General features: G+C 41.2%; 1 protein-coding gene across 1 annotated transcript in view; it reads left to right on the top strand.

Annotated features, from left to right (window-relative positions):
- Window positions 1–14,724, top strand: part of GHR (growth hormone receptor) — a 141,373-nt gene that overhangs the window by 56,962 nt on the left and 69,687 nt on the right. The window contains exon 2 of the mRNA XM_077763423.1: window positions 9,780–9,845. Within this exon, the coding sequence (XP_077619549.1) occupies window positions 9,780–9,845 (66 nt within the window). The remainder of the gene's footprint in view (window positions 1–9,779; window positions 9,846–14,724) is intronic.

Here is a 14,724-nt window from a genome sequence, read left to right as displayed (position 1 = left end):
ACATATACTTGTTGCATTTGCTACAGATCCTAAACTTGAACTCTGTAAGGTCTCTGATCTTCCTTTGCCCCATCTACCCAAAGGTGTCCCTTTCAGTCCCTTTAACTTACATCTACCAGAAAGTAGAGCAAGGCACAAGTTGTGTGGGACTCCTATCCTTTTCCCTCCCCCTCACCTCCTGGCCACAGCACAATAAATACTCTGTTCAGAATTTGGCTAGCTGCTTCTTTTCCCACATTCGATCAGGGAACACTTAAAGCCATACAGTGTCCCTGTCCCGCCAGAAAGCCTATGGGCAGGGTGCCCCTTCAGACCGCCACAAAGACTCACTGTGCAAGGCGTCTATGGCCAGAGCAGGGGCCACATGTGGATTATCAATAAGGCTTTTGATTTTTCCTTATGTCATATCATCATCACATTAAACATAATTCAAGCAAGGAAACAAAACTTAGATTCTACACTGTAAGGCTTTGCTGGCCCTATAGCTACAAAGAAACATACCTACTTTTCAGTTTAAACATATTCCTTCCAGAAAAAGTCATAAAAAATTTTTTTTACACCCAGTATAATTTTCCACTTTAAATGGATGTTATGTGATTTGATTGACTATTTTGACTCAAATTTTAAATTGTCCATTTTGGAAACTCTAACTGAAGTTAGATTTAGAGGTAAGCTTCGGCACCCATAAAGGTTGCTTCTCACTGGAGCCAAGAACTACAGAAGGCATAAGGAAAAGGACAAAGTGCAGAAAAGCAAGCATCAGGTACCTTGCTGCCAAGGTACATGCCTGTGATGGATTGTCACCTTATCCATCTCCATTCACTGCTTGGTAGAGCTTCTATTTTCCACTGCAAAATAATTCTTGGAACTGGCCCCATGTTAGCCACAGAGCAGAGTTCTAACAACTTCTTTCCAAAACTGGCCTTCAGAAGATGAATTTAAATATTTTGAATCAGTATCTGAGTAAGGGTGTGTCAAAGTTTTCTGTTTTGTTTTGTTTTGTATCTAAATGCGGCAAATAGATCTATACGATGTATGTGACCTACCCCACAGACTCCCTGTTAACTAACATGCCTATAATCAGGTACACATCAAAAGAGGCATTGTGAGAATAAAAGGCCAGAGAGGGATCCTACTATAGATATTTATTGAGGGCCTGTTGTGTGCAGGGTTAAAAAGGATAACATGTGGTTTCTACTTTCAAAGGACTTGCAATCTCATTGAGGGGGCAAGACTATAAATACATGCAAACTAAATAGTGCAAGATACAGTATAGGACACAAGTAACTATCAAATAAGTAGCAAAAATAATAAATGTCATTCACTGAGAGTTAATTGTAATAATACATTACAATACTAGTATATAAAAAATTACTAATACTTACTATGTGCCAGACATTCTGTTAAGTAGTTTATGTGCATTATTTCATTTCCTGAAGTATTATCCTCACTCTAAAAATGGGAATTACCTCTGATCTTCTCCCCATTCTGAAGAAAGCTAGAAGAATGATATAAGGTGAGCAAAGATTTAGAATCAGGAATGTGCTAGATGGCAAGCAGATGCATTGGTCTGAGGGTAAAGACTTGAGTAGGGGAATAGAGAGAAAGGAACTTTGAGGCCCACGTTACTCTGTTCACCACCATATCCCAATGCCTACCAAAGTGCCTTGCACATAACAGTTGCTCAATAAATATGTCATGAGCCAAAAACAAAAAACAAGCAAACAAACAAAAAACACCCCTGGTTTGTGTCTATAACCCAGATCAAGTACAGTGGGATAAAAGTAATTAAATTACTTTAAATTAAAGCCATATACCAAATAGTCTCAGAACCCAATGCCAATACCTCCCAGTCCCCCAATCACAGTAAGGGATTCCAGTGGGAAAGACACACCATAATGAGGCAGGTCTGACAGCAATAGCAGCTCCAACTCATTGGGGTTCTCGTCATGGAAATTGACATGGTGAGCAGTTCACACACAAGTCCTCACTCTGGCCTGCAAGACTGTATGAGCTCTGACTCCTGGCACCTCTGCAACCTCAAATTCTTCTCCCCTCCTTCCCTCTCTCTGCCACAGGGGCCTCCTCACTATCCCCCACAGGGGCCTCCTCACTATCCCCCAAACCCACCTCAGAGCCCAAATTGCTCCACCCTGTTTTTCAAATCTGTGAGAGCCCTCTCACCACATCTTGCTACCTTGCCCTGCTCCCTGGCACTACCCATTTGTCTGTCTGCTGTCTTCCCCAGCACACACTAGAACATGGGCCCGGAAAGGCAGGGTTCCATCTGTTTTCCTCACCATCGTATCCCCAGTATGTAGGATCGCACCTGGCATGCCATTAAGTGCTCACACACAGCAATTCTGACTGGAGATCACTTTCTCTAGTTCTCAACTACCTACCTCCTGAGGTAACGGGATTTTGTTCAAGAAATGTTATATGGAAATTGATGAGTAGAGCTTGGAAACAAGAGACAGAGTGGTAGGGGCCAGACTGACCTGTTTATAAAAGATACCTTTGCCCAGAGAGGGGAAAACACATCTTAAATACTCTGGCAAAGCATATGCTTTCTTAGGACACCTTTAACATGCTGTGCTTCTGAAATGGTGCCTGGACTAAACAAGATCCATAAATTTGCCAAAACAACAAATTCCCAGGACATAAGAGTCACTGCTACCAGTCTCAGCCTTGTAAATGGACACCAGGTACTGTACACCATGATTTCAAAAGACTGGCTCACTGCTATAAGCAAAGCCAGGCAAATGAACTACCCAGGTGACAGGAAGGGAAGTGAGAAAATTAAACAATCTTATTTTCATTATTTCTTTCCCTCACTGAACACTATTAAGGGGCTAGACACCATGAAGATAGGGTAAAATATGCCGACTTTGCCTCAGGTTTGAGCATTCATGGTCCCTGGACATTTGTCATAGGACCAAATAATGTGTTTGAGAATCTTCTTTTATGCAAATTCAGACTCCAGAGGCCATGGGATGTCTGATAAATTCAAAGTAATAATATAAGTAAAGTTGTGAGGCCTCCCAACTTTCCTTGTTGGAAGAGTTCATGGTGAGGTATTCAGTAATCTTATGAATATGTATGGGACACTCACTATATTTAATGAACTATGCTAATGTTATGGTGAATCCAAAGGAGAATGAGACATGGTTCTTGCCTTCAAGTGTCAAGGAATTTATCACTCATTGGGCACATCAGATAACTAAGACAGTAGACAGGAAATAGTAAGTACCATGGTCCAGGTAATTTTTTAAGTGTTATAAAAACACAAAGGATAGAGAGATGGAGTCCAAGTGGGAGAAAATAAAACACGTCATGGAAGAGAATACACTCAAACTGATCTTGAAAGGTGGATGGAATTTCCATAGGATTAGATGGCAGAAAGCCTTGATTTGTAGCATTTGCCAACTTTTATTGTGTAAATATTCCCAGTCTGGCTGATTTCTAGTTGATGACGTGGTGCCACTGAATACAAACCTGGGAAGAGGTGCCAGGCCCAACACACCATCTATGAGTCACCATCTGAGATTTGGACTTTATTAAATCAGTCTGACCCTCCTGCTTTAATGAGTAGATTCACAGGTATTAAAAACCTCTAAAACAACATTATAAGGGAAGAGACACTTCTGCCCTTCTCTCTACACCACAGTCTGACCTTTTAATACTCTCCCTATCTTTCTGTTCTCAGCCCTCTGTCCCCAACTGGCCTACCTACTATTGATCTTGGCCAAGTGCCAACCTGTGATTCTGGTTGCTCTTCTTAGCATTGGCTGTAAATGCTCTGGGCCCCGGCTATCACGTGGCACAGGGAGCTGGCCTCCTGCCCATTGCCTGGTGTTGACACCCCTGCTGTCTCCATAATGAAAAGCAGCCCTGGAGCGGCTGGCTAGCTGGGCAGGGTGTTTAACTGTTCTTGTAGCAGCTGGAAGGGAAAGCCAGAGAAATTGTTGGGAAGCTTTGTCGAAGGAAGATATGCAAGCCAGCTGAGACCCAGAATTCATATTAATTGCTCCTTAAAAATAACAACACCAAAAAACCCACCACCAATGTGTTCTCCTTCAGCCACTCCACCTTTAAGTGGCTTTCTCACCCAAAGGGTTTCATTTGAAACACCAGGCCCCAGTATCTGTCTATAATTGCAAGCAGATGTCCTCAGTACGTGCATAAGCTTGTGTCAGGAGGATGTTTAAAAAAAAAAAAAATTCACCAAGGAGACCACTGCCAGACAGGCAAGGAATATGTGAAACTTAAAGTTATTAGAAAACTTCCCCCATTTGGCCCACTAAGCAAGCGGCTGGCCTGTGAGAAAAGGAGGTCTCTAATCTCCCGCTGCACATTGATTCTTACTTTGAGACCCAGCTACTCTCAAAATACATTTATACCAAAATATGGCCACTACAGATTTATTTCAGCACGTGCTGCTTTTCCTTATACTAGTGTTTCTTCCAAATTGTTATATGTTGTTTGTAAAGCAGCTTTTTTGGCATTAAAAAGTACCTGAAACCATCTGCATCATTTCATGGTTCTTTTTGTTTGTTGTTTAGATTATCTCACGTAATGTGCTCTGTGATTTACTGTTCGAGTATAAGAGAAACACACTCCCTTATTGAGCTCTGGGGAGGTAATCTTGTCTGTTCCAAAGGTCCAAGATTTCCTGTTCAGATTACACAGGCTTCTTTAGAGCTGCCAAGAGTCATAATGTGTACGAGATAATATACTTTAGTTCAGGAGATACTGTGGATGGGGATTCAGTTAATCCAGTGAGCCACAAAGGAAAGGAAGTTCCAGCTTAGAATCACCCCTGCAGTCAGGCCCAGGATTTGCTGTGGCCAGGGGTAGCCATGACCAAGAAGACAGTGCGGCTCAGGACCTGCTGTGTAACGTCACTGTCACGAGTCTTACCTGGTCTCTCATGAATTGACCCCTGAAGGATATTTCTGCCCAAAGCCTTAGCAACCTGGCCCCTTTCCAGAATGTCTGCAGTATTCAGACAAACCATCCTGTGCTCCAGCAAGTGTGCCCTCATGAGCATCAGCTGTGTCCTCACAGTGGCGCCCCAAAGAGGGCAAAGTGACTCCGACCAGAGCAAATACATCTTGTCATAATGATCACTTGGCTGGGGAATGGGCCATAGAAGATAAACATACAGATCCTGGGGACCTTGCCAAAACACAGATTGACCAGGGCCCTGGAGATTCAGATTCTATAGATCTGAGACAGGACCTAGGAATCCATATGTTTAACAAATGCCACAGTGGATCTTGATGGTCAGACAAGTTTGGGAAACAGTAGAGTGGGGGTGGAGTCAGAATCCGGCTCCAGTTCAAATTTGGATTCTTCCAAGTAATTGCTGGGTAGCCTAAGACAAGGTAAGTTGGTCTGAGCCTCTGACCCCTCATCCATAAAATGTAACTCATAATAATACTTCAGAGGGCTGCTGTAAAGGTAAAATGGAAAATCCATAAAATGCGCTTAGCATAGTGCCTGGTACATTTTAAGCACATAAGAAATGTGCAATGTAAGCACCTCACATTTTTTAACTTTGTCATCAGTCAGCCCCTTCACACACAGCAGGACAGTTTGGGGTGTGGCATCAGTGTGACCAGACATGAAGCTTGACCTTGAACCTTACTGCAAGGGCAGATTGAAGGGAGATAAGGACTTAAAACTGAATACTTTGTAGTGAGGTTGATCATAGTTTAAAGAAAAAGAAGGGCCAAAAGGCAACAGGTGTGTCTGGAAAGAGCCACAGATCTTGAAACCCAAGGAGAGAAGATTTCTGCTATATGGTCAAGGATAAACAGACCTCAAAAAGACAGGGAAAGTATTCAGGCAAACTTGAGATTTCCAAAGAGAGACACAATTTGCTGGAAATAAATTATTTTTATTTGATTCCCTTTTAGCCTCAGAGCCAAAGTTTAGAGCATTTATAAGTCATCTTCATTTGCCTCATTTATTTAGCAGGCATCAGGATTCTACTAGGTGTCATGCCCTGTCCTCCTAACAGAGGTTACAAAGATGAAATACCCACCTCGGGAAGCTCACTGTGTGTCACAGGGCACAGGCAAATAAGCAGTGACAGCAGTGGTATAAAAGCAGGGCTATCAGGTGGAGAACAACTAACCTAACAACTAACTAACAGAAAGCAAAACCTCTCAGAGGAAGTTTTTTTTCCAGTTGCATTGAGATAGATTGACATAAAACCTTGTGTAAGTTTAAGGTGTACAGTGTAATGATTTGATAGATGTATGTATTGCAAAGCAATGATCACAGTCAGAGGCAGTCTTGAGAAAACGATTTCATAACAGTTACATCACCATTAACATAATCTTCAACTCGTAGTGGTAACAATTGCTAATGTTCATCAATGCTTATTTTGTGGCAGATTCCTTGTGAGGCCCTTTACATGACCTCTTGTGTGTAAAATGGCTGCCTCGTGCAGTTCCTTTGTTTATTGACCTGTGTGTGCACCGTCTCGTCAGAGCTGGTTCTAAATGCCATTGCAGCACAACTGGTAAACGATGACACTCCCAGAACATTCCCCTCTAGCTCTCTTCCTGATACAATAGAGAATTCACTAACTAACAAGAACTAGAATTGACTGCATTTAGTCCCAGCCTGAATCTTTGACCAAAATTACCTTCCCAGGGTCCCACTGCCTACATTCAGCCTGCACAGGAGGATGTAAATAGTGGAGGGTCTCACTGGGCTTAGGGCAACATCCCGTCCTCGTAAGTGCAAAGCCCTAAGCTCACACAGCCTAGTAATAAACACTGTCATGTTCCCCGTGGGAAAAGATGTGCTCTTGCTTTTAGGGTAATGGCTAGCAATAATAACTGAAAAAAATAATAACTATAATAAGAATATCTAACATTTACTAAGCTCTTATAGTATATATTTAGTATATTGCATGCACTAACTGATTTAAACCTTGCATGCATAGACACTATCACTGCCCCCATTTTATAGATGGAGGAACCAGGTGCAGATATTTGCCATAGTTAGGAAGTTGAGTACAAGGCTGCACATAAGTAGGAAAGATGAGATTGCAGCCAGATCTAGTCTTGGGGTCCTGTTCTTGGGCAGGCCCACCCCAAGGAGGCCTTCTCAGGATACTGCAAAGCAGGAGTTCTCCAGTATTTGCAGGATCAAAATTAAGTTGTTTGGAATGACCATCCCCAGTGCACCCTGACTTCTCCCCCAACTCAACACACTGCAGCTCAGCTTTGCTCCACCCACTCCCAACAGGCAGATCGGAGCTCTTTAGCTACACAGGCTGTGTCTCACTTTTGTGCAGTGGTTCCCCCGGCCCCAGGGCCTTTCCCTTTCTCTCCATTGCCTGTTCATCTCAAGGTCAGCACCCATCTCAGAGAGTTCCTTCCCCAGGAAGCTTGTCCAGACTTGCTAAGGGCCGTCCCACTGCTCAGCCATCCTTCCTTTACAAATTCCAGAAGACTGCGGGCTTGCTGAGGCCAGGGGCTGCAGCTAACTACTTTAGAACAGCAGCATTTAAAAGCCCCTGTATAAATATATTGGAGTGTTCATTATCTGCTTATTGTCACCCTGAGTTCGTTTTTCCCTCACTGCTCAGCACTTATAGACATTAAGGATAGCTTTGACACTAATTAAAATTAGCAACTTAGCATGACACCTCTGTTTGCTAAAAAGGCAGTTTTATTCATTGCATTTTACTTTTGGAACCAGCACCCTTTGGGGCCTGGTGCAAATCTGCAGCCTCTCCTTGAGGACTCCATTTGTTCCTTTTATGTCTCGTCTCATCACATATTGTGGAGACTGTTAGCTGAGGAGCACATTTGCTTATGAAAATGTTACCAAATGCTGATACTATCAAGAGGAAAGCACCAGATGTCTGTCTGCAAAGAAAGCAAACTCCTGGTTTGTGACGAGTCAGGGGTAGCTAGGGCTCCCCAGGCGTTTCCGGGCCTGAGGTTTGGCTCTGCATGCTCCCTTGGGGCCTCATAATTGACCCCCACATTCCATCTCAGTCATCATTCTGGAGAAATTTGTCAGCTTTACTGCTGATCTGTGCCTGGAAACTGGTGTCCATTAGTGTTCCCAGTTTTAAGCTGAAAATTGAGACACACTTACTGGATAATTTTGACCAAAACAACACGTAGGATTGTATGCTGTCCTATGATTGATTTAATTTTACTATCACAATCTTTGAGCTATCACAAATTTCTTAAGGTGTATACAGTTATCAGTGAAACAAGTCATTTACAGTTAGAAATTATGTAAACTTGCCAAACCAACTGAAAATAATATTTTAGTGCCCGACTCAAGGCAAGGGGTCATAAAAGAAAACGTTGTCGGATTTGTAGCAAGGAGTTGGAGGGGTGCATGTTCTAGATAATGGTAATAATAAAGACAGGATATCAAGGCAACTAGTCAAGTAGACTTGAGGGGATTTTCATGAAATGCTGTTTTCCTTCTGGGCACATTAAAATCAATGTGCAATGCATTATCTATTCTAGGCAAATGTGTATTCTCTTTGCTTTCTGTCATAATTCTTTATTGCATTTGGCAGCAAATGAGCTTCTAATATTAACATTTAGAGAATAAAAAGAAATCATAGCTGAGAAGTCATAGTTGTACAGAATTTACAGTATTAACTCACCAAACCCCCCAAAGCCTAACTTCACTTGGAAAAAATGCTCTCACTGGGCATTTTCTCAATGCCCAGACTAAAAAAAAAATTTTACAAAGGTTAGAATTCTGCAGGGTTTAGGGAGAGGATCCTCACTTCATCTGTTGGGTTCTATATTATGAACACCACACCCGACAGCTGCTTCCTCCTGGTGGCTCAGTGGGAGGAGCTAGTGAAAAAGCACATTGATGAGTGGACAAGGGGCTGGTGGACAGGACCTGCCTGACTCTGAAATTCAGGGAGACAGGAGTGGGTCAGCTCACTGCCCAATGCATCTGTGTTTTGCTCCTTGCCCTTTGTTCATAATCAGAGAGAGATTTCTTAGCGTTGTTTCTGCAGACTTCTATTGAGGACCAAATGCATGAGCAACTTCCCTGCTTTCAGGTGATGCCCAGAGTTTACTGTGAGCCTGGACTACATTGCTCCTCAAAGGAGGTGCAAAATCCTAGATAAATCCCCTTGTCCACCAAGCTCAGATAACAGCTGCATAGTTTTGTAGCAAAACAACCTGCTTCAGCAGTTCAATGACAACTGCATTGATCATTTTCCATTTTTCCTGTTTTTAATACAACCTAATAGTGGCATCCATACAACTATAACCGCTCTTAGAATAGATGATTCATTGCCCATCACATGTCACAAAGTTATGTGTCCCTCCTGTACAACTTTTCAGTTCCCTTCATCCCTTCCCCTGTCCCAAGATTGCTCACATGTTCATTTCCAAGAATAAACTTGGACTGAACTGTTTTTAATGCTGTTTTGAAAAGAGAATTTATGTCCTCTGCATTTTCACAAGCAGGGCTCAAGCTTGGACTCAGATGTTATAGGAAGGCAATTTTCCATTGTCACTGACCATGTCTAGCCGTGAGACCAGAGGTGACTAACACTGGGTTTCCATGTGCCCTTATATTTATGAGTTCTTTTTAGAGGGTAGGTACAATTTTAATTTTAAAAAGAAAAAGAAAACAAGGGAGAGGATCATTGTGAGGTTGAGCTAGGTCACATTTTGTCACTTGAAAGTGAAATTGTAACAGAGTCCCATCAGACCATTTTTACAGGGATGACTAATGGTTTTCTTCTCTTTCTGTTCCAGCCACACCAGCTATCCCTGGCAGGGTGTCCCAGAGTCTCCAAAGAGTTAATCCAGGCCTGGAGACAAGTAAGAATTTCAGTACTTTTTCTGTCATCAGTCAGTGATCTTGTCCATGCTTTACGCTATTCAAGCTACTATTTTTTTCTCTGCCTTATTCGAGATTTGGTACTTGAATAAATGACTGATTGAATTTGCATAAACAAGTAAAAAAAAAGTATATTTTTTTAAAAAATGTCTTTTTCAGCTTCTCTACTAGAGTGCTTCTTCATCTCTCTAATGTGCTTATCTTTAGAGGTTAAGTAAAGCCAAATAATATGAAGGGAGAAAAAAAGATAAAATAATTGTAGACCAACAATTAGTTTATTGAATTTAGGAACCTGTCTCCTTTTACAAATTGTGTATTATGTTGTCATTAGTATCCTGAGATATTTATTTACCTGGTGAATGCATTGACAGTAAAGCTTTCCCTTCAACCATATCTTCTTATGCTCCAAAATTCTGCCTTCAAGCGAACTATCTCTTCTCCTTAAAACACCTTTGCACATCACTCTCTTGTCCTCTGACAATCTCCTCTTCATCCCTAAGACTAAACTCGGACATCAGCTCTGTGCGGAAGCTTCTCTAAATCGGCTAGAGCCAAAGACTTGTTCTGTCTCTGTGCTCCCGTGGAATTTTGTCCATGATAGATCTACTTCATGGTGTCTGAGTGTATATGCTGGTACCAGGCACAGAACTCAAAGAGTCGAATGGGCTGCATGAATTAATTAATTATGTTGAGCTTTAAGACAAGGCCCACTTTTTATGCTTCTTTTAAATTCCTCACGTGACCAGTAAAAACTCCTGATCAATAGTAGGTGCCTTTAATTGAGTTCTAGGGAAAGATGTTCTCATCACTTGAAGTACATGCCAGGGTCCACATTATAGAATAAAGGAAGGGAAGTCCGTGCACCTAATGGAGTTTAAGCCATTGCTGTCCCACTGGTAATTCTGGTGTCATGAAACCATAATTTGGATTTTATAACTAAATTACAGAGCAAATATCTAATATGAGATGTAAATCCTGGGAAGTGACACAAAGGGAGGGTTAGTGCTGTTTTTAACTAAGGTCATCCACCTGCCAGTGGTGCCAGGCCAAAAACTCTTTAACCCTCCTGTTTTAGAAGCCTCCGACATGTTCATCTGTTCCCCAATAAGCCCCTAATATGAGGGGTTGGAAAAGGGGTGGCTTTTTAGTTACGTTTGGGTTCCCCCAGCCAGTATTTTTCAAAGCCTTTCCACAGCAGATAATGTGACTTATTGCTACTTTCTGCAAGGAAGTGAGAAAGACTCAGTTAAAGAATGTCTTTCTATGTATAGAATTGTTGAATCACTGTATTGTGCTCCTGAAATTAATATAACACTGTATTCCAACCATACGGGAATTAAAATTAAAAACTTAAAAAAAGGAGAATGTTTTACTAATGGTGCATAATCCATCTCACATTGGTCTCTCCTCCACACACACAAACAAAGGACTCTGCTCTTCACTTTCTCCCAGAGGAGTCGTACGATTTTTCCCATTTTCTTTGTAAAGTCACGTTGGGCCTTGTTGCAATACAAGGGTATGGTATGGCAGATATGTTGAAGAAATTCCTGCCAAGTCATTTGGCACATGTTGATTTTCTGTCTTTGTGATAAGCAAGAATACCAATTATCCTTTATCTGTGATCTATCACATAGAGTCTGACTTGCCCACACAAGGAAGAGTACTATCCTTCAAGCTTCTCCTTATCAAGGGTTAGCTCCCCTCCAACCCAGGACTGATGGGATAAAGTTACTCCTGTCAGTGGATATGTCTACCAATGCGCACCTTATACAGGGCACATGCTTGGACACATGGCCACCTTTCTCATCCAAGCATCTCATTGAGATGCGACAGACCCTGGTGTCTTATACCTCACTGTGTTCACTGTCACTGTATCACAAGTGTTTAATTCTTTGCTCTGCACCCTGGGGAGGAAAGACATGAGTAACATGTTGTCCTAACATCAGCGATCTCATAGTCTCACTCAGGAAGTAACTTTACACTAGAAGCTAGTGTTCAACATGAGATGGCCCGTCATTACACAATTGTAATTCCTACATTTCCTATGTGCACTTTTCTAAATTCTCAGATTCAGAGAAAAACCCCCATGGAGGAGAAAAGAATTACAACCCCCTCAGAGCAAATTCCAGACAGAACCGACCTAACATAAATAGATGCTGCCACACCTCTGCAGGCCACCTGGACTTTATTCTGAGGCTATTTTAGTAACCACTGAGTAGCACTCTCCTTCCTCTCCCCTTCTCCCCCTACTCATCTCTCCCTTCTTGTATCCATCTTCCTCTGGCAATGACAATTTTAAGAATCCCAAATATCACTCTGCTCTAAACAACCCAAATTTCAAACTTCAAACCTACCCCAGGCCACTGAAATCCAACATCCCTCATCCCAGATTATAAGTCTACACTACTTACCCCTCAGGAACACTGTGCTTTCCCTCCCCTGGGACTTTGCTCATGTCATCCCATCTTCCAAAACAGTCCTTCATCCATCTCACCCTGCATTCTGTAGGGTGGCCTGAAGCAGTGCTTCCCTTTTCCATGATCATCTTTGAGGGAGATCATGCTATTTTATACCACTTTTAAGGAATATATCAAATGCTGCTTTGCAGTATAGTTATTTGCATATTTCTCTTATCTCCCCATCTGGATTATGAACAGCTATTCTTATTCAGAGTTGTATAACCACTGGACCTAAAATGATACCTTTAACATCATACCTTGAACAGTACCTTGCATATGAATTAATTAAATGGAAGCACCCTCCATAGCTCCCTGGTTACCCATCCTTCTCCACACTTAACAATTCCCCCAAGCACCCCTTGTTATGGGGCCTCTGGGCTGGCAGGATCAACTCTCCCCACTTGTGTTAATTACACATTAATTACCATGTTCCTTGTGGAAAGGACTCCTAGGAATCAAATGGTTTGTACTCCAAGGACAACCTCCTTACAGGCAAAGGCTACAATATGGCAACAGTAGAAGAAGGGTGTGCACTGGCTATGGTCTAACCCAAGTGTGGGCCTCTTTATCCCCTCTGTGAAACACAGGATGTTCTTTGTCTCCAGATTTGGAACCACTACCTAATTGCCTGCCAAGCACCTCTGATCAGGAAGCCCAAAGTCTTCTCATGATGGGTTTCCTATAGTGAGCTGGTGATTTAGGCATATTCTGTCTGTCTGGACAACCTTAACCATCAACCAAAGACTTTAGGTGCAAATCGTACACCTAATTATATTGCAAAGCAGAACTCACAGATTTTTATATCCTGCACATCTTTCTGAAGATTTTTTTCCCTTCATTTTAAAAAGTCATTCCTTTTCACTTAATTTACTTCATATTGCTGTGAGAGTGTAAATTTTGTGATCAATGGCATTTCCACCTCAAATTAAAATGAATATCCAACCAGAGAAAAATATTGAAGTTTCATTGACTGGCATTTGGAGCATAAATGAGTCCAAGATTTTATGAAAATGGGCATTCTGAACATAAGCATAATGACTGAGCTCAGAGTTAAGTTTTGAAAGGATTCCAAAAGATTATCATCTTAGATGGGCACAACACATGAATTGCTTACAGTTTTATAAGTTCACCAACTACTTCCTTGACATCATAAGTTCCTTTTCAATAAAAACATGATTATGAGGCAGAAATCTGATACAGTCGCCATCACCTTTGCGGGTCCTTATCTTACATTCTTAGCCAGATTCCTGTCCTCACCTGCTAACTTCTCTCTCTTACCTCCTGTTTTGCCCTATTCCAAGCAATCCTGCTGTCTGCTCCCATATTCGTTCTTCCTGCCTACATCTCGTGCAGTGATTCTTATGCCTGAATACCTTCAGTAGCCTCCCAATTCTTTTCTACCTTATGAAGAAGCTCATCTCCTTGGCATTCAAGAAGGTCCATGATGTGGATCCTAAGTTCTTTTCTAGCCTTATCACCCTCGTATGCCATGGATGCTCATGTTCATCTCTCTGCATTTCCTGCTTCATTTTATCTATTCCCCTGATGACCCCTTCGCCAGAACTTCCCTCTTCTTTCCTCTGAGTCAGGAGCATCCTTCATGGATTGTTCTCTTTCAGGCATATTTCAAATATCACTTTGTCCCCCAAGAGAATGAGTACTTCCATCTTGGAACCTCTGTAGGCCTTTCTTGCTTTCTCTTAAGAAGAGAGTATACAGCAGTACTTTAAAGAACTCAGCCTGTGGAACAAGATTGCAAGACTATTTAAGTCTCAGATCTACCATGTACTTCCTGAGTGATCTTTCCTAAGTTTCATAAGCTCTTTGTACCTTGGCTGTGTTTGTTTGTTTATCTCTAGAATAGGGATGCTAATAGTACCTACTCCATAGCTGTTGTAAGAATTATAAGTGTTGATACATTTAAAAGAGTTAGAATAGTATCTGGCCCCATGGTGTTTATTGTGTTCTCTTGTGGCCCTTATTTTATATATATTTTATATATTTTTATATATATTTATATATTATATGTATTATATATAATATAAATATTTTTACATAATATATATTATATATTTATTTTTATATATTTTATATATATTTATATATTTTTATATATTTTTATATATTTATGTATATATATTTTTTATATATTTTATATATATATTTTATATGAACTGGATGAAATGTCCTGTACTCAGCTTTATTTTGGACCTTAATATCATGTCATTTGTTTCAACCTAGAGGATTCTTTTGTATGCTTTCTATTCCCTTGTAATAGACTCTACTATCCTGAAGGCTATATTGTATACATCCTTGTATCCCACAGTACCTGACACATGCCCGGTACTTAATGAGTAGTTGCTGAATTTTGTACACACACACACACACACACACACACACA

This window comes from Crocuta crocuta, unplaced genomic scaffold (genome assembly GCF_008692635.1).
Source record: "Crocuta crocuta isolate KB4526 unplaced genomic scaffold, BGI_CrCroc_1.0 scaffold4, whole genome shotgun sequence".
NCBI lineage: Eukaryota > Metazoa > Chordata > Mammalia > Carnivora > Hyaenidae > Crocuta > Crocuta crocuta.
This window is presented reverse-complemented; position numbering and strand designations above follow the sequence as displayed.